Source organism: Orcinus orca, chromosome 19, assembly GCF_937001465.1.
Source record: "Orcinus orca chromosome 19, mOrcOrc1.1, whole genome shotgun sequence".
NCBI classification, from domain to species: domain Eukaryota; kingdom Metazoa; phylum Chordata; class Mammalia; order Artiodactyla; family Delphinidae; genus Orcinus; species Orcinus orca.
Window position 1 is genome coordinate 45301994 of NC_064577.1, and position 19717 is coordinate 45321710.

The 19717-nt window shown below is 48.6% G+C and overlaps 1 protein-coding gene across 5 annotated transcripts; it reads right to left on the bottom strand.

The window, feature by feature from the left end:
* Positions 1-12280: 12280 nt before the first annotated feature.
* On the bottom strand, positions 12281-18928 carry SLC35B1 (solute carrier family 35 member B1). 5 transcript variants are annotated; one of them, XM_012537772.3, is made up of 9 exons: positions 18808-18928; positions 17630-17733; positions 16915-17020; positions 16592-16622; positions 15843-16000; positions 14371-14497; positions 13526-13632; positions 13205-13358; positions 12281-12513 (listed from the first exon to the last, which is right to left on the bottom strand). In XM_012537772.3, the coding sequence occupies exons 2-9, from the start codon at positions 17659-17661 to the stop codon at positions 12461-12463; spliced, it is 768 nt and encodes a 255-aa protein (XP_012393226.1). In that variant the 5' UTR covers positions 17662-17733; positions 18808-18928; the 3' UTR covers positions 12281-12460. The 5 variants fall into 5 exon arrangements, with proteins under 5 accessions (XP_012393226.1, XP_004282689.1, XP_033266813.1 ...); XM_004282641.1 differs by having other exon boundaries at positions 16915-17045; positions 18418-18874; XM_033410922.2 differs by lacking the exon at positions 18808-18928 and adding an exon at positions 18744-18768.
* Positions 18929-19717: the final 789 nt, after the last annotated feature.

A 19717-nucleotide genomic window follows, 5' to 3' on the forward strand; every position in this document is an offset into this window, starting at 1 on the left:
CAGAAACCAAGGGCTGGTGGAGGAAGAACGACAACCTTCTTTAGTAGGACCTTCTGGCCAGGAGGTCCAACCGCTGGGCACTGCCACAAAGTGCCACCAGCAGACACATGGCTCCGGCTGCTGCCATTGCAAAAGGACGTTTAACCTTTCTTCCGTCTGTGTGCCTCAGGCTGCAAACCCAAAGCCCAGGCAGCAGCACCCTGTTGACTAATCCTAGACCATATCCTGGGCCCTGACCACCATGGGGGAGGGGGGAGGGGCGGTGAGGAGGGAAACGAAGAAAGGTCTCGCTTGCCACGGTGTCCACGGTGTAACGTTCAGCACTCCTTCTCACTGACGCTGTCCGCAGCAGGGTACTCATCCCAAACAGGAAGGGGGTCAGATGCTGGACCACCAACCCTCCCACCTCATCCTTGAAACAGGGCATTCATCATAGGGTAGTAAGCAGCGTCATATGACATGTTCGTTCAAAAGTGCTTGGCATATAAAAGACATTCTGTTACTTTACTTCCCTCTTTTATAAAAGGCTTGGAATAGTGTGCTTATCTGACGATTTGATCAATGTGCTTATAGATATTGAAGTTCTGAGTTTTTCAGATGGTTGGGAAAGATCATGTCTGAAGAGTGGAGAATCAAGCCGACGAGAAGCAGTGGGAAAGAGAAGAGAGGAAATGGCAAGTCTGAGTCCACCTTGTCTTTGATTTTTGTCCTGGACTGGCCACGCAGCTCCATCTCCATCTTGTTCATCTTTAAAATGGTTCTAAGAATTACCTAAAGTCACTGTTTCAAACTAAGTTTTAGAGGGTCAATATTTGCTTTCAAGAGAGAATATATTACCAAAAAATGGATTTTATTCACTGTTACGAATTATGTTCAGTGGTTTCTTGGCCCTATTCTGAATGGGCTTGATCCACTACCTCTTGATATTTGCCCTAAAATAACATTTACCTAAATGTAGATAAGTTGTTTAGGAAAAACATTTTTTTTTCTCTGCCTCCACTCAAATAGAAATTACTACGGATTTTACAACTTTAGATTATCCTTGCCATGGCTCTACTTTATCAAGGTGAATTGATTTCAACTGAAAGTTTATTCTACATTAGAATCCTATTTTTAAAAGGGAATTTAAACTAAAATTCTATCATGGAAGGTCTGTGCCCAAATGAACAGTCAAGTAGCACTTACTGAGTGCTCCCCAGGTACAGAGCTCTACGGAGGTAACTACAGGAGAAATCAAAAGAAATAGAAATAGTGTCCCTATTCACAAAGTTTTCAGTTTAGAATTTAAAAATTTCAAAACCGGAAGGGACCATACTGATTCTCCAGCCCAGTGGTTTTTGAACAATGTTTGCCTCTCAAGCTCTGGGCTTCTGAAGATTTGCCTCAGGGGTTCCAAGGAAGGGGGAGCAGCAAAGGGGGCTTGGGCAGTCCAAGCCAAGCCAGTCTGGTTCTCTATCCACTCATTCAGGCCAGAAATTGGGCACCATTCTTGAGTCCTCTTCTCCCCTAATACCTTACCTCTAATCCATCAGGCATTCCCATAAATTCTAGTTTCAAAGTATCCCTTGAATCCATCCACTTCTCTCCATCTCCCCAGTCCCATTCAAGTTCTAGCCAACATCCTCCTTGGCCTGAACCACAGCGAGAGGGTCCTAACTGGTCTTCCTAATTCTTTGCTGTCCCTCAATCTATTCTTCACTCAGCAACCAGGGCGATCTAATTAAAACTTAAGTCAGATCATGCTTCACCCCTGCTTAAAAACTTTGAATAGCTTCCCATTGTACCAAGAATAAAACCCAAACTTTGTACCACTACTTTTAAGAGTCTCACATTCAACTATGTCCCCCGTTGCTCTTTTCTTCCCCATCTTCATTTCATCTTCTTCTGGCCATCTATCAATTCCTAGAGCCCATCAGCCTCTTTCCTCCATGAGCATTTGTGGTTACTATTCCCCCTACCTTGAACAATTTTCCCCTAAACTCTTCACATTGGCTGGTTCTGCCTCTTCTTTCAGGTCTCAGTTTAATCTTTACAGCCCCAGAGAACCTTCTCTGACCACTTGCCTTATCTAAAATAAGGACCTTCTTGGTATCTTGGTGCTCTGTTCACTTCCTTTACAACACTAACAATAATTTGTAATTGTCTTGTGTATTTACTTGTTTATTATCAATCTCTCCTAATCCATTGTTGGCTCCAGCCTGTTTGTTTCTTTTGCTCTCCATAATGTCCCAGCATTCAGCACGGTGCTGACACATGGACAGAAGGTGCTTAGTACATACTGAATGAATGAATGTACCACAGAAAACCCTAGACTTGTCTGGAATGTCAAAGAAGGTTGGAAGCATGAAAGGAAGGTTAGTAGGCAAAGAGCGTGGAGAAGGGGAACGAGGAGGAAAGCAGGCCAGGCAGATAAAGATCCTAAGGCCAGAGAGAACGTGGAGTTTTTGAGAAACTCAAGGAAAATTAGTGTGGCTGGAGTACACAGAGTAAGTGGGAGGGCTGCGGGGAGTGGGTCAGGAGGGTTAGGAATAGCCAGCCGGCGTGTCTCCCCTATGAACCAAACCGCAGGACTGAGAACAGGGGAGGAGTGAATTCCCCAAAGGAAATTCAGGGCCCTCTTGGCAGAAGGAGGAAATGAATGCAGGGGGCCAACAGCAGACGACCATTACTCCTGGTTTTTCCTTCTACCTCTCTGGCTACTCCTTCTCAGTCTCCTTGACAGGCTCATCCTTTGAATATCAGCTTTCCTTGGATTGTGTGCAGTTCCTCTCCTCTTCACACTGTCCTCTCTTGCCTTGAGATGGCTCCTTCATTCTCACCGCTCCACTGCCATCCATCTGCTAAAGAATATTCCAAATCTATCTCGAGCCAGGTCTTTCTCTTGAGCTCCACTTACATATCCAACTATCAACCTGATATCTTCAGTTGGATGGTCCATAGGCACCTGAGATTCAGCAGATGTAAAGCCTGATTCTCCTCCGGTGCTCTCTTGCCTCACCAATAGCTCAAGCCTGGCAACGGGAAAGGGTCCTTGACTCCTCAATCCCACTTCTAATTCAACACCAAGTTCCGACAGTTCCATGCTTTAGTTATCTCCCAGTTCTGCCTACTTCCTTCTGTCTCCACTGACACCTCCCCAATCCTTTCTGGGATTGCAGCAGCCTCCTCCCTGGGCTCCCAACCTCTGGTCTTCACCCTTCCAGTTCATGACTGCTCAGCAGCCCGAGTGAGATGTCTAAAAAGTCAATCTGATTGAGTCACTTATTTGCATTCCACCCTTCACTGCCCTCAATATAAAAACCATACTCCTTAATAGAGGTGAAAGGCTCTTTACCAGTGACCTATGCCTTAGTCTCCAGGTGGTCTCTTATGCTTCCCTCCGCACCTAGCAGTAAGGTTTCCTGTCACACAGAGAACTACTTTCAATTCCCTGAGTAAACCAAGTCCCCTCTGTTTGCACATACTGCTCTCTCTTCCCAGAACAGTCTTCTCCACAGATTTCCCTGCCCCTACCCTCACCTTCCCCTGGTTAATTCTCTGCTGATTCTCCAGCTTCAATTCATCCGTCTGTTCCTCCAGGAAGCTGTGCATGTCCCCTAGCCCTGAGCTAGGTCTTCCCATATTTCTCCTCTCACTGCAACCCCTGTATCGTTGTTGCCTGATTCCCTCTCTGTCCCTCACTAGATGTCAAGCTCTTTGGGGGTAGGGATTTCCCTTTTTTTTTTTTTTTCTCTCTCTCTATTATGTTTTTAGCACAGGGAAGCATTCCTAGCATGTAATAGGTATTCAGATAAATGCTTGTGTGATGAATAAATGAATTAACTAGTGAAAGAAACATTCCTTTCAGGAACTTGGATCCTATCGTTTCAGGCACAGAAGCCTCCAGGAGCTTCCTCTTCCTGCATCCTCTGTTTGGTCACAGGCTGGTCGGCAGCCTGTGAGAACCCTGAACAATCTGCTTGAGAGGCTCCTTGACTCACTGCATCCACTGGGAGCCCAGTCTTCCCTTAAAAGGCCACCTTATCGGAAAGTACCAGTGATGGCATTTATGAGCTCTATTTTTATCTGTGTTGGAAAAGTCTCAAAGTTAATTCCCAAGCCAACGACATTAAACTCAGGAACGTGGATGAGCAAGAAAGCATCTACGTGATGCCTTTGAGTCACAGCTTTGTTTTCCGTGGCAAGACTTCCAGTCCTCCCGGTCACTGGGCCCTTGTTTTTCAGGACCGGCTGACTCTAAAAAGCTTTTGGTCCCCCATTCGTTAGAACTAGATCCTGCAGCCCTTAGTGGTCTAGGAAATGGTGTCCTCTTCCTTAAGCTTTGCTTAACTCTGCTGGGGCCTTCAGAGAAGAACACAGAATAGATTGCCAGACACCTCCCAGTTTATTCAAACCAGCTTTCTACCCCCATTCCCAAATGGGAATGAATCGTGGGTGATAGCATTGCTAGCAAGCAGCAGGAAGGAAGGAGGCGCGTGGCCAGAGGAGAGGGCTCCCGATGAGCTTGGCCAGAGAGATAATTGGACAGAAGCTACAGAAATGAGAAGAGTAACCCAGCAGAGCTGGCAAGCAAGTCGAGGGCCTGTGCCAGGGAAAGGATTCGCTGTCAGAACTGGGGGAGATTGAGAGAGAGAGAGAGAAGGGAGGAGTATGGAGAGAGGAAAATGGCATGAAGGACTGAAGGAGGAAGGCTGCAGGAGGGAAACAGGGAGCAGCAGAGATGGGAGGAACCATAGGTAATTTGTAAAGTGGAGAGGAGGGAGGGGGCACACATTTCCCTTTAATCCAAGTGGGGTCCTTTGGGGAAAGGGGATGTTGGAGAGTCAGGTGGAGGCCCCGGAGAGATGGGCAGTCACACCCCCCCACGGCAGACTCAAAATGAGACAAGGAATGTTCTCACTCCCAGATTCAAGGTACTAAATTGGCCACGATCCCTGCCTCTGGAAATTTAGGAAAGATAGTTTTTGACAAAGGATGCTGGAACTCGGAGGACTCGAGCCACTATTTGAGTCTCCTCCCCTTTCCCTTAGCAAAAGCCTAAACAATTCAGGATCCGTGCCCCACTGTCTTGCACCCCGATCTCCCCTTCCCAGCAGCACCCACACAGCCCAGGATCACAGCCCCCTGTGCGTCTCTGCCCCTGCTGGCTACTCTGGGCCAGGGACCAGCCTGAGAGCTTGGAGTCTGGGCTGAGTCAGCACTGCCTGTGGGAGAGATTGCTTCCTGGAAAGTCTTGCTTCAAAACTTCGGGCTGGCCAAGCGCCGGTAGCGAGCAAGGGGCACACTGGAGGCTGGACGATGCATCTTTGGCTTTCAAGATACCTCTCACCAGAGAGAGAATCATGGGACAGAAATTTCCATAATCCCGCTTAAAGAGTGACTCCAATGTACTTCAGGCTGCCCCTCCACCCTCCACCCTCTCCGCTTCGGAAAATCACATTTTTCAGGTCTCACAAGAGATTTCAGGGCCAAGGTGGAAGTTCTGATTCCTGATTGATCTGGTTACTTCTCCTGTAAATCAGACAAAATATATGTTCTGAGCCTCAGATATCTATTTTCTGAAGATATGTCCTTATTCATTGGGGCAGCAAGAATGCTCCCTTGTGTGGGCACAAGGCAGAACCCTCTCTTGATAAAAAGGACAGCATACCGTTAGTAGGACCAGCAGACTGCTCCAGGGGCCAAGCCCCCGCTCTGTCTCTGGGGGCTGCGATGCGGAGTCTAAGCCATCCCCACCCTTCTCTTCAACTTGGGAGTTTTGATCCCCCCAATGCAGGGTGAAGGGTCATTTTGATGGTCTCACTTTGGACAAGTGAGAAGAGGGAGCATTTTACTTTGACCCCCACAACTGCTTGCTATGCAGCGGGCACTCTAGCGGGTAGGCAGTGAGTGGGTGGCAGCAGCTGCCAGACACCTTCCCCTGAGGATGTATCAGTTGGTGCCAGAAGCCTCTATAAGCTCTTTCTGATCTCCGTGCCAGCGACTACGGGTCCTGGAAGGAAGCCAGGCGTCCACCGTGAGCCCTGCATTCTTCTCCACCCCCTCATCCGCCGAGAATGAGGTGGGATGGCTTGGGAGCTCACTGAGAAAGGAGCCGATGGTTCTTAGACACATTTTCCAGCTGTCACACCTGCTAACGTGGGAACTCACACTCATGAACACGTGCACACTCAGCAATAAATTGTTTCAGGCTTTCTTGTTCCATCCGTCCCATGCCCAAAGCAGTGGGAATAAGAACTTCCATCAACAAACTGTGGTTCCCAGTTTGCCTCCTTCTCCCTCCCTTCTTTCCACCCTTCCACAAACACTTATTGATGTCTGACAGGCACCTACCCTGTGCCAGTCACTGTTAGGGGCTAAAGACACACGGACACAGTCTTGGGGGAGAAAATATATGTAAGTACTAATCAGACACAAGACAGTGATACAGTGTTGCAATATGAGAGGTGGCAAACCGGTGGCCATGGGCCAAATCTGACTTGTAGACACGTTTAGTTTAGCTGGCAAGGAATTTAAAAAATTGTCAGAGTTCACATAAAAATCAATATTTCCATCTGTTTTTGAAATAACACATCTGGCAGTAATCTGGAGGAGGTAAAACACCACTGTCCCCTTTAGCTGGGATGTGCTCTCAGTGTCATAGGTCACATACCCACACCCCACCTCACCCACTTCCCTGTTGAGTTAAACTGGTTCGTTTCGTTCATCCACGTTCACTACCACCATCGTGCACGTGTTAGAATTTGGGACCCTTAGAATGAAAAGCCATCAGAAGACCCAAAGGAGGGAACCATCAGCTCTGCTCAAGGGAGTCAGATCAGTTATCCCTTGAACTAAGTCCAAGGACTTTGTTGATTTGATGACTTGTATACTGTTTCTCCCCTGCCCCCATCGTCAGATGCATAAGGAAAAGGCTCCAGTCGGTTCCCTCCTCCAAGTATCTCCAGCCCACAGCAGAGTGCCTGGTACAGGGATGATCTCAATGCACACTTGTGAAATGTGTTGAATGAATGGAGCCGCTAGAAGCATCAGGTGGAAAAGGGAATTCCAAGCAGAGGGAACTGTGGGTGCAAAGGCGTGACAGTGAATAGTATAGTGGGAAGCTGCAAATAGTTGGTGGTGAATGGGGGTGGGGTGGGGTGCCGGAAGTATGAGGAGGGTGGGATGAGGTAGGGTGGAAACAGCAGGAGTTGAAGCCGGGAAAAGACTCCCGTGGGACCCGGAAGGGCTTTTTAGTGTATTAGGAAGGTAAGCACGGAATCTTGGAAGTGATTTAAGGAGTGAAGTGACAGGATCAGAGTCTTGCTTCACACGGATGACTCTGGCAGGGTGGTGGGGTGGGGAGAAATGGGAAGCTACAGAGGGAAGACGGAAGCAGCAAATAGAAACTTCAACTCAATATTCCCCTTTCTGAGGCCCTTGAAATGCCACTGGGGATCTATTTTAAGAAAATGGTGCCCCCTGCTGACTTGGTCTGGGCTTGCATCTCCCCCTGGCCAAGAGGGAAATTACAAAATGTTTTGGCCCTGAACAAAAGTATCTGGAAGCCCTGGGCACGGAATTGCAAGTGGTGATGCATCTGAGAGTGCCTTCCTTTCCTAGATGAAGAGGAGCCCATGAGAACGGGTGACAAAGACTAATGCCACAAACTGTTGCCAGATAAATACAGAACACCAGCTAAATCTGAATTTCAGATAAACAAGACACAATTGTTTGGTATAAATATGTCTCAAATATTGCATGGGACATACTTATACTCAACAAGTATGTGCTGTTTATCTGAAACTCAAATTTAGCTGGGCATCTTGTATTTTTATTTGCTAAACCTGACAACCTTAGATAAAGTGTGTTGGAGGGGCCAGGAGAAAACTAGAAATGAAATCGGATGCGTTACCCTCCTTGGGTTTCTCTGCAAACTCAATCTCACCCCTCCATCTAAACAGAGCTGGAGATGATACTTTCTCATACTTTATAGTGTTGCCCAGTTATACAATAACTCTATTTGGGAAATCAGTTTTCATTAAATGAGGCCATGATTACAGTGGACCCCTAAGAGAATCTAAAGAGAGCTGTGGACCCTTTTTACAGCAAAACTAACCTACTAGCTTGACATATGTGCGAGCACCTGTGTTACACACACATTCGTACATTAAAATTTCAGGGAGTTCTCAGCCTTCGTGTAAGAGTGACGTTCCCTCTAGGGCTATGGTCTGAATGTGGCAGTTCCAGGGTCCTGAGTAGGAGGAAATGGTGTCTAGTCAGCCCCTGAGCTAAAACATGATGCTTCTGCTAGCTCTGGCCACCCACACACCATGACAAAACACAGAAGTGGGCAGGAAGAAATATCCTGTCCCCCCCTCCACCTTGGAGAATGCCTTGAACCTCTTCCCTCTTCCACCTCTCCCAGAAATAACAAGGAGTTGGGCATATTTGGACAGAAAACCCACCAGCCCTTGTGGACTTGTCCCTCAGCCGAGTGGAAGGCACGGGATGAAATCGCTCCCCGTTCCAAGACCCTCTTTGTTCTCCTTTCCAGCCTTCTTGCCACGGCAGGTAGAGCACCCTGGTTCCCAGTCTGAGGACTGTCAGAAATTAGCTTTCAGCAGTAGGTGGAAGTTCTTCCAGGATAAATTCTGGGTGCTCTGAGCTGGGTGATGAAAAGCTTCGGCCTGAACATCCTGGGAGCAGACCTTGGAGTGGAGGTGCCGCGTCTTCTCTCCCTCCCGCAGCCCTTAGAGCCTGCTCTCCTCTTGACCCTGCAGAGGGAAGGCAGAAGGTCAGGCAGATGTTGGTTTAGACTCTCAGAATGTTCTAAATGATGCAAAACCTCATCGCCTGCTGCTTCCATCTTTGTCAGCATATGCTTATGCGACATTCAGCTTCAGTAGACTGAATCATGGAATACAAGCCCCAAACTGACCCAGGTGTTTCAAGCCAGCAATCATAGTGATATGCGTACAATGTATTACCATAGGATGACATTTTATGTTGAACATTTTCTGCAGTTAATCAATTTTTCTTAGTACCTATATAGTGGTATGATTTCCAACTATCATTTCTTTGGAAGAAGGATTCTTTATTCCGAGGTGGATAGCCTTTCCTAAAATTTTTGGACTTAAAGTGTCCTTTTGTAAGCCATAATATTAGATTTTTTTTTTAAGTCCTTACTTGAAAATATAAAAAGCCAGCATACTTATATCAGCCCCCCAAATTATTTGAAAATTCTACTGGATCAGGAAATCCAAACAGCCGGAAACCAGTGCCTTAGCCTTAGCTTGCTGACCTCTGACATGTGCTAAGTGGAGGCTCACTCTGGGCCCTGCCCTGCCACGGAGTCGTGTGACCTTCAGCCAATGCACTTTGGTGGACTTTGGGCTCCCTGTTCCGTATACGGGGAGACTTGTTTTTGGCCTAAGCTCTCCCCAGGAGTGTTGTAAGGATAAAATGCCATGAACTAAAAGAGCTTTTGGAAAGAAGGAGCTCAATAAATATGAGATTGCTGTTCCTAAAGACAGCTGGTGTGTTTTCAGTGGGAAGGGCTGAATGATCCCGCAGAGACCCAGGACACTTTCTCTGCCAGGACATCTGGGGAGGGTGACCAGCACCACTCAGAAAGTGTGCAAACTGTTCCACCGACAAGTGGGACCAGACGGCAGAGGCAATGGGCCTCCTGAGGAGGTTGGCTTCTCCCCCTCCAAGGGCATAGGTCCAAGATGCAACTGGAACTCGGGGAACCTTGAGTTCTAGTTAATCTCTCTGGGACACACCCAGGGACCTACTGCAAGTTGCCCCCTTCCCTAACTTGTTTTTCCATTTATAAAAGGTGCAGATGCCTGCTCAGTCCTCTTCACAGGGGTGTTACAGGGCTGTGAGAAAACACATCACCCAATCCTAAAGAACTCACTTTAGAGATTATACACAGTGAATGTTTAATTCCTGCCTTTAAGTCCTTTGAACAACATATAATTTTTCTTCCTTATAATGATTAATTGCAGAATAGCCTTCCCTATGGTTTTACCCCAAATCACATTTGTGCATCGCTCCCCTTGCCCTAGGCTAAGAGGTGTACAGGAAATGGAAAAACCACTCTACCACGAACCTGAGCACAAACACCTAAGGAAGTAAGCCAGATAGTTTGACCAAAATAGACATTAAGTACAGTACACCCCAAAAGAACACAGTGCTTGGGGAAATGTGTGTCCTGGTGCCCTCCCTTATACACATAGCTGAGAATTAACTGCAGATGAAAGTCCTTTGATGCTTAGAAACCTGAGACATCAGGCTGCCCAGGGTTAGTGATCAACAGTACTTCTGTTTGAACTTGCCTGGTATTTCACGTTTATCGGTACCATTATAACCTAGCAGAGTGTTACCAACGCCGAGTCTGACTTGGCACTCTCAGTTCCTGTGATCCTGTAGGTGAGTACGCCACCCCGAACGAGCTGGCAGCTCACACAACATTTTAAAATATCTTGCAATTGAGCTGAAATGACGCCTCCCTGTAGAGCCACTCACCTGCTCCTGTGCTCTCACTTGAACTGAGTTGAAGCAGGAGCACAGGGAGAAGCAGGCAGTTTAAAACCCCATTTCCCACTTGGCGGTAGAGCCAAAGCTGCCTTTCCACTTCCTTTCATCTTTACGTGCTCTCTCCAGCTCAAGCCTCACCTTGCCCAGACACCTTCCTTCGTTGTTAGCTCTGCATTTCTGAGATGCAGTGATTTTTCTACCCGTCTCCCTATTAGACCGTGAACACCCTAGAGGGTAAGTACTGGTCCTACTCAACTTTGAACTCACAACATGTTCACAGGACATGTCACACCGAAGGAAGGGTTAGATGAATAGACACAGGACTGAATGAATATACCAGACCTGGGCTCCTGGTTCACCTAGGACACGCTTGCTCTAGTATCAGGTGAGAGGCAGGCTGAGCTGTTGGAAATCCTTCTTGCTCTTGGTGACTGGTATGAGGCACACCTGAGACTCCTGGCTGGGGATGGCAGGGGGTAGAGGTGGAGGGGACTGGCCTGATAGCTGGGAACACGTCTCTGGTTAAAACAACAGGCCCACGTGAGGACTGCTTATAGGCCCCTGGCCCTGGTAACGTGGTCTCACCACCTAACCAATCCACAGAAGACAGTTTGGAAGAACTATCAGTCCAGCAGGGAAGGAGCTAATTGATGCACCTTTCAGGATGAGAAACAGAGAAAACAAAAGGGTGGAGAAAAGAAGGAAGTTCAGCCAGTTGTATTTAAAACCTCTTCTCTCAAGGAGGAGTTCAAGATGAGAGGGGGCCTTTGGGGGCAGAGCTGCAGTGAACTCGGGCCCCTAGAGAGTGAGACGAGTGCAAGTGAGGCAGGTCTTGAAAGGCTGGGCGGGGGGTGGGAAGGCAGCCGCGCAGGAAGGAGGCTGGGCTCCCATCTGGAGAGCCAAGGGGCTGGGGCTGCTGAACAGATGGAGCGAAAGTTGCAGCTGGTGGAAATGCACTTTCATGTGTAAAGTTTGGTCCACGGAGGATTTCGACTTCCAACTCTGAAGGCAGCACTGGGCAGGTGGCTCTGCTCCATGCTCCGCCTTCCCCTCCCACTGCCACACAGAAAATTCGACAACGGCGGCTCTATGCCAGGACTCAGCCACCGTGCCTTCCACCAGCATCCCTTTCAACAGGCAGGAGCTGGCATGGGGACACCAGGGCACAGCCAGGATGGCGGAGGACTGCAATGTTTTAGCAGCTGAAGGGGGCAGGGGAATAGGAAGGATTAATCCAGCCTTCCCAGGAGGGGACCGAGAGGACCAAGAACAGACGCGGAGGTGGAGAAAGGGAATCAGACCTTCCAAAGCTGTTCATGACATACACACTGGGTCTCCACTCTGGACTTGGTTGAGCTTTGGCTGAAGGGGACGCACTGGGGAAATGTGAACGCACAGCAGACTCTGAGGCTCTGGGCTCATTTTAGCTCAACCTTGAGAGAAGTTTCTCAAGGGGAGAATATATCTGTAGTTTTTTAAGAAATATTTGCCCACCAGAGCTTTAAGAGAGAAAGTGATTTCTACATCCTCTGGCTCTGACAGTTACCTGTCCTGATATTTAGACCTTGGCCTGTGGGAACAGAAGCCACAAGCACAGCAACTCTTGGGGGAACTGGCCACCCAGCCAGGTTAACCACACCCACGAGGGAGCAGCCTGGGCCATGAGCACCAAGCTCTGCCTCTTCCCCCTCTTTCTTTCTTTACTTGTGCGAGGCTGTGCTCCTGGCCATCAAAAACAGAAACAGGCACTCTGTCTTGTTAAAATCCAAATGCTGTTTTTAGAGTACGTGATTTTGCTTCCTTAAAAAAAAAATAACAAAATAGCCGACTGAGACCTAGTCCTTTATCTCTATTGTGTCCATTTTCCCAAAAGATGTCACTGTTCGAGAAAATAACTTAAAATATTCTTGGAGTGGAGGTAGTCTCTCTCTTCTTAGTGGGATGTCTTCTTGGCTCCTTTCCCAAACTTGGCATCGAGACCAAGACCTATAGAGAGAGAGAACACGGGCTTAACTTTATGGGGAGAAATGAAGCCTACAAATGATTTGGGGGTGGGGGGGGGTGGGGGTGAGCCTTGGTTCTCCAAAATTGGAGCTTTAAATAAAACTAGTTTTCAAACATTGGTTTTATAAAAGCTCCTCAGAGAAAAGAGATTGGTATCAAATGAAAAAAAATCACCAAGATACTGGTAATTACATGTATATTTGAAATACAGCAGGGACTTCCCTGGCAGTCCAGAGGTTAAGACTCCACGCTTCCACCGCAGGGGGCACAGGTTCGATCCCGGCTTGGGGAACTAAGATCCCGCATGCTGCGTGTGGTGCAGCCAAGAAAAAAATAATAATACAGCAAGACTGAAAGAAATTTAAGAATCAAACTTCTAAGCTAGGTCTCTCAGCTTACCCACAGCAGCATAAATGAGTAGGGAATAAGTATAATAATTTTACCCTGCTCAGTATCTGGGGAAAGCAGAATCACTGGAAAGAAATCACTCAAATGAAATGTTCCTTAGGAAAGCTAGAGTAGAGGTAATGCTTCCTTTTCTCTTTTAAAAAATTTTCTCTAAAGTAACCTAATGAATTTCACAAATATACAAGTAAATATTAAGGAAAAAGAATAACGCTCTGTCACTGTCCCTTTGTGTGGTCCAGAGCTGCCCGCTCTGGACGGAACTTACCCAAGAACACAAGCACAGTGCCCACCCACTGCATGGGGCTGATGGGGTTGGCGAAGAGGATCACAGAGGCCAAAATGGTGAAGAACTTTCGAGTTGTGGTGATGATGGAGCAGGTCAGGGGACCAAAATACACCACTGTCATGAAGATGAAGCTCTAGAGAAAGACAGGGAAAGACTAGGTCAGGCTGGTTCTTGGCTATCTATCTGCCAAGAGGTCTAAAGTCTGTAACAGGACATCACGGCTAATCTTGCCACCCCTCTTCTCGCAGCCAGGCCAGTCTCTTTTGGGGAAGCCAAGCCATCCTCCATCAAGGCACTCACCTGGCCCAGGGCACTAGTCAGGCCAAAGAGCAGGATGTTATAGATGATGGCAGGGTATCTTTCAGCAAAGCTCAAGAACTCCCAGAGCTCCCCAGTGAACAGGATTCCTAGGAAGAAACGTCAAAAGATGAACGGTGCATCTTGTGTGCCTGTATTCACACCCCTGCAGAGGCCTGCTAAAGCACTCTGAAGGAGGCCATGGAAAAACATATGGAGTGGGTTTGTATTGTCCCATCAGGCATCTCCTATTTTTCTGATAAGAGAAACTAACTAAAGACTCTTCTGGGAAATACTTGGAAGTTAATGAGTTACTTCTGCCAAAGTGATTGAACGCAGCAAACCTCAGATGCTGTGAAGATACTGATCCACACATCCCGAGCTCAAGGCAGCCCCAAGCACTGCTCGATTCCAGCCATCAGAAGCCTCCTCTGTTAACCCTAGTGTGTTGTATGAAAAATACTCCCTGTGTGTGCCCAGATTTGAAAAAAGTTAGGAAGCACTGATTTAAAAGCAAATACATCCATGTTTGAACAATATTCAGTATTCACCACATACCAGTGTCTCATCTCCCTCAGAAGAGGGCGAGTTCCCAGGGCACCCCAGCATTTTACTACTGTGTGTCCTCCCATGATACCTGGCACAGGTCTACCCGATTGTGCCAGTAACAAGTAGCAAGTAGAGCCAACTGGTGAAGGTTTCTCCAAGGCTTCTCAGGGGCCTGGACATAAAGGCATCTGAGAACTGATGGGCAAAGTTAGCAACTGGCACCAGAGCTAGAGATTATGTGGATGAGGGCAGTCTGCCCTCTGTTGATACGTAGAAAGAATAGCAGAACTGCTCCTTACCGGCTCCCAGCAGCAATGTCGACCAAAGGTTGATGTTCAGCATCATGTGGTTGGAGCCTGTTTGGTAGTGAGCCCGCATGTGGTCCTGGGAAACGCCGGTCAGCCCATCCAGGGTGAGAGACAAGAGCTGGGAAAGAAAGAGTACAGCCTGCAGTGAGAAGGCCACCGGGACCCTCCCTAACGCAGGACACAGAACTCTCACCTTTCTGAGACCCCTCAGAAAAGCCGCTGCCTTAAGACAGAGTCCTCAGAACAAAATGCTGCCATTTGTCCACAGGTGGAGGATGGGAGAGACCACGTGAGCTCCCTCCTCCCCTCAGGCACTCAGAACGACAGGCGATCTGAGCCACATGGATGTAATGTGATTGGAGCAGGGCAGGAAGCCTACCGCTTCCCAACACAATGCCGTGAAGTCTGGCGTGCAGGGGCCTAGAACGGCTCATGGTGAGCCACACTCATTCTTCCACTAAAGCTGGAGAGAGGAAATCTAGTCCCAGCATGTTAGCCTCCTGGCTTGGAGTATAGGGCTCCAGAGACTGGATTCTGTGGTCACACTGCCTGGATTAGAATCCGGGGCAATGTAAGCCACTAACTCTGCCAATTAACAGCCATGTGACCATGGGCAAGTGATTTAACTTTTCTTTGCCTCAGTTTCTTCACCTGTAAAATGGAGATAATGCTATCTAAGTTATAAGGTTATTGTTGTAAAAATTAACTAGTTTACACGTAGAACACTTGGAAAAGTGCCTAACACCTAGTAAGTAATAGCTACTATAGTAATTTTTAAATTAATTAATTAATTAATTAATTTATTTATGGCTGCATTGGGTCTTCGTTGCTGCGCACGGGCTTTCTCTAGTTGCGGTGAGCAGGGACTACTCTTCGTTGCAGTGTGCGGGCTTCTCATTGCGGTGGATTCTCTTGTTGTGGAGCACGGGCTCTAGGCGCGCGGGCTTCAGTAGTTGTGGCTCACGGACTCTAGAGCGCAGACTCGGTAGTTTGTGCACGGGCTTAGTTGCTCCGCAGTATGTGGGATCTTCCCAGACCAGGGCTCGAACCCGTGTCTCCTGCATTGGCAGGCGGATTCTCAACCACTGCGCCACCAGGGAAGCCCTATAGTATTATTTTTAACCCTGGCTTCCATGTTCCTTGGAAAGCCACAGTGAGAGACACACTACTCCTTTCCTCTTTGCTCTCAGGTCTCTGGAACCTCACACCAGCATTTAGACACAGGCCTCAGAGTCATCCCTTCCCCAGAAGGACAGCTGACCCATAGTGAAATATTTTAGGCTCCCCACTATGGCCTTAGCAGAGCCAAGGGCTTTGCAGCCAGAGACAAAGACCAGAAATGTGGGGCAAGAAACATCACAACCTCCCTCAAAACATATAACTGGCCTTCTGCCTGCACAGGTGGGGATACTCCTCTGTTAAGATTACTGGAAAAGGCTTCCTTTCCCAACAGAATTGCATACCAGGAGCAGCTCTCCATAGCCAACTGTGTGTTCTTCTATCCCGACTACTTTCTTGGGTTTGTACATGAAAAGGGCCACTCCAGCCACAATTAGCAACACACACAGGTACTTGGCCATTGGATACTTCTTCTTCAAAAGGGTCACTCCAAGGAGCATGACTACAGGGAAGAAACAGAGTGGAAAATTCAGGCACCCATAGGCATTGATGAGCCCAACACTCTCCTTCTAGGAGCCAAAGACTCACAGGAAAAAAAGAATGTCTGAGAAGGAAAGCCGACAGAGGACAAAAGGAGGGTGCAACGCTGGCACCTAGACAGAGACGACTGAGCAACAAGGTTGAGCAAAGAGTATAAGGAAGGGAAGAGGTAGAGAACAAAGGTGAAAGTTCCAGGAAGGAACAGGGCAGGGGAGGGGCAGTAGGGAAGAGTGACAGGTTGAGGAAAAGGAAACTGATGATCAAATGGGATTTAGGGTGTCTAATGACAACGTGAACACATGGGACACCAAAATGATTGACTATGTGAAGCAGGTTAGGTCAGCCTCTGGCTCTCAGTGAGGATTACCAGCTAATGAACACCCAACACCACAGGAAGTGATAAAGGATGGGCAGGGGGAAGGGATGGAGGGAACCCGAGAGATAGCTATGGTGAGATGACAAAGCCCAGAGGCATAGAGCTCTAGCAGAGGAGGATCAAGCTCACTGCAGGAAGAGTGAGGAAGGAAGATGGCGACCATCTTCTTCTGCTTACCTGGGATGGGCTTGCACGATTTACCAAGGACCTGAAATTAAATTCAGCAAAAATAATTTCTGAGCGTCTTTGATGTGCCAGGTACTGTACTAGGTGCTACGATAAGATGAGTTAAGTGCGAGGCCTGCACCAGAGACTGCAGCCTCGGAAAGCAGCCCTACCACGGCCAGCCCACCACCACTAAACCTCAGATCTATGGTTCTTCACACTCTTAACTTCCCAAACACACTCTCTTTTTATTTAAGTCACAGGCCAGAGGGAAGCATCTTTCATCCTTTTCAAGCAACTTCTGAGCCAACCCTCATTCCACCCTAAGGTTTCACCTGAGTTGGGTAGTTGACAAACTGTAGTGCTGAGTTGCTGGAGACCATGGCACCCAGATAGGAGACAGAACAGGCAGCATAGAGCCAGCTCCGAGTACGATCCACCCTGGCAGTGTCAAAAAGCTGGATCACTGGGAGAAGACAAAAGAAACATACAAGAGAAAGCTGGTGGGCCTAGGATGGACCACTGAGCAAAAGTTGAAGCCACATGAAAGGAATTTGCCTGTCAAATAAGATGAGAAGCACAAACTATTTCTGTCCTCTTAGACTGGGAAATCTCTGAAGATTCTCCAACTCTCCAATCCCACCTAACCCTAACACAAGACCTCATGGAGGGCAGGGGTGGGGGTAGGGTGTCCATTCAGTTCAAGGGACTAGTTATCCCTGCTGCTAGCCCCCAGGGAACAAAGAGAGAATGCTCAAAACATGCTTGAAGCTGACACATAAAGGAAAATCAAAAGGACAAAGGAAAAAGCTTTAAGTATTCTCATGGGGATCTGGAACACAGAAGACCCATTCCCTGCACATTTCTGACTGACAAGTTGATTTAATCTAAGGAAATGGGGTTTCACCCTTTTCCAAAGCCACTAGTTTTCTCAATCGAACAGAGAGGCTGTTGCAAGCACTAAAGGGGCTGAGGGTGCTGAGACTTAGACCTAACGCCTAGGATACAAAGGGGAGGGGACACACGACAGATTACTATCTAAGTACTCACAGATCTTGGCAAACACGGCATTGATCACGCATTGGATGAAGACCAAAGTTAAGGCAAAAGTGAACGTCTCCTGCTTGGCTCCCTCCCCATACTTTCCTCTTGTTCTAAGAATGAAATGCATGAGAAAGAGGGGAGGAATTAGTATACTTCCCTCAGTGCCATCTACCTACTAATCCAGAGCCACTGAACACTTTGAAATTTTCTAGCCTCTCTAGACGTAGGGAGAGTTTGGTAAGGATCACCGGGCTCATTGACATCAGAAGCTGATTTTATGGCATCTAAAATCTAGACATTCCAGGCTGCTGATCCCGTAGCCGAAGGAAAAAATATCCGTACAGGATGGAGCAAGAGGAAACGTGAAAAATTAGTTGGTGAAACGAGGTATCCCGGGCAGAACAAGGGATTTGGGCTATAGCAGCAGGGCCGAGGGCAAAGGAATCCGCTACCTGCAAGCATCTGGGAGTTCCCAAAAGGGGCCGGCACAGGTCATGGAAACCTAAGCCTGTGAAACCTAGCTCCTTAGAACCAACAGGAAAAAAGAGCAACCAAGGGAAGAAAAATAACCAGCTCCCGAGAATCCAGAGACCAACTTTCGCGTTTTGGAAACCTAGGGAGGTTTCAGCGGCAAAGGCGGTCAGGATGCCGGGAGGGCGGGGCGGCGTGGGGGTGCAAAAGGGAACCGTGGGGCCAGGGGCGGGAGGACCGTGAACCTGACCACAGGCTGGGGAGACAAGGCGGACTGGTTAGGGGGGCGGAAGTCTGCGTTCCGACCCGGGGGATCCGCTCACATCTTTTCCTGCAGGATCCCATAGTAGAAATAGCAGACAAAGACGCCGAGGAAGCAGAGCGGCAGGCGCAGCCGGTCGGGCACCAGGGAGCTGCTAGCGGCCATGAGACGCCCGGACGACCCGACCGGAGACCCGCTCACAGCCGGCAGCGGCGGCGGCGACAAGTCCAGCCGGACATCGCCGACCGGCGACAGGGGCCTCATAGGAGCTGCATGTGACCGCCGTTGGGCAGGGCCTCAGCAGCCACCGCCAGAACTGCCAGCTCAGGACCGCCGAGGGGAAACTCTTCAGAACCCTGAACCCGCTTCCAAGGAAAGGACACCCACCCTGGGGCCTTGATCTCGTCCCTGGTGGCCAGGGGAGCCCGCTGTCCCGAGGGTGACGCCTTACCCTCGAGACTTTCCGACCAGGCAACTCCGAGGACAACTGAGACCCGGAGCTCGACGGGATGGCCTAGGAGATAGGTGGACGTGGAATGATGACGTATAAGGATGTGGAGGTGACCAATTGGCTGCGCTGTGCAAAGGCAGACAGGTGGGCGGGAAGGAGGAGTGCGCCGGCCCGGCAAATCCAAGAGTCTTTTTCCCGGTCGGCTGTCAGGCTTCTGCTGGGTCCTGACGCCCGGAAATCGCAATGCAGCCTTAGCGCCCTCTAGCTGCTGCCCAGCGTCCCTGACTCTAACCCCTCTACAAGAAGAGCGTTGCTCAAGGCCTGGCTTTTGGGGAGCCGTCCTCCTCCTAGGGCACATCACTAGGCTCCCAAGGGCGGCAGAGCTTTTGTTTCAGCTCTGTCACTTAAAGGCAGGGTAACCTACGCATGTCACCTAAATTCCGAGCTACAGTTTTCCTAGTCTATATTATTACTAATAATAGCCACCTTGTCGCCTCTTGACTGTTCTGAGGATCAAATGAGCTGAGGCTGTGAAACGGTTTTATAAACTGTAAAGCGTGCTGTGCAAGTTTAAGGTATTTATTAGTCATTACTCTTTCTCAACTCTAATCTTATTTCCTCACATCCTCAAGGTGGAAATGGAAGCTTGCCGAAGTGGATTTTCTTCAGGGTCTTACAACTCACCGACAAGGGAGCAAACCCTCCTGCATTGATGAGCTCCTTGTTGGAGCCCCTCCCTCATCCCAGTGTTGCACCTCCACGTGCTGACACCAAGAACTAGGGCCGGACTGACCCCAAGGCTTGCCACTACCGGGCTCAAGCCCCGCCGTAATCACTGGACTCTGGGTTGCTCTTTGGGTAGAGACTTCTTCTCCCCTTCTAGCAGCCTGCTCCTTTGGCACAGCCTCAC

Excerpts from the sequence above, each read along its gene's own strand:
- SLC35B1 (XM_004282641.1), bottom strand. The coding sequence starts at position 18,620 with ATGAGGCCCCTGTCGCCGGTCGGCGATGTCCGGCTGGACTTGTCGCCG. Across the intron at positions 17,734-18,417 it reads GGGATCCTGCAGGAAAAGAT|AACAAGAGGAAAGTATGGGG; the intron begins GTGAGCGGATCC and ends TTTCATTCTTAG. Across the intron at positions 16,623-16,914 it reads TTGTCAACTACCCAACTCAG|GTCCTTGGTAAATCGTGCAA; the intron begins GTGAAACCTTAG and ends ATTTAATTTCAG.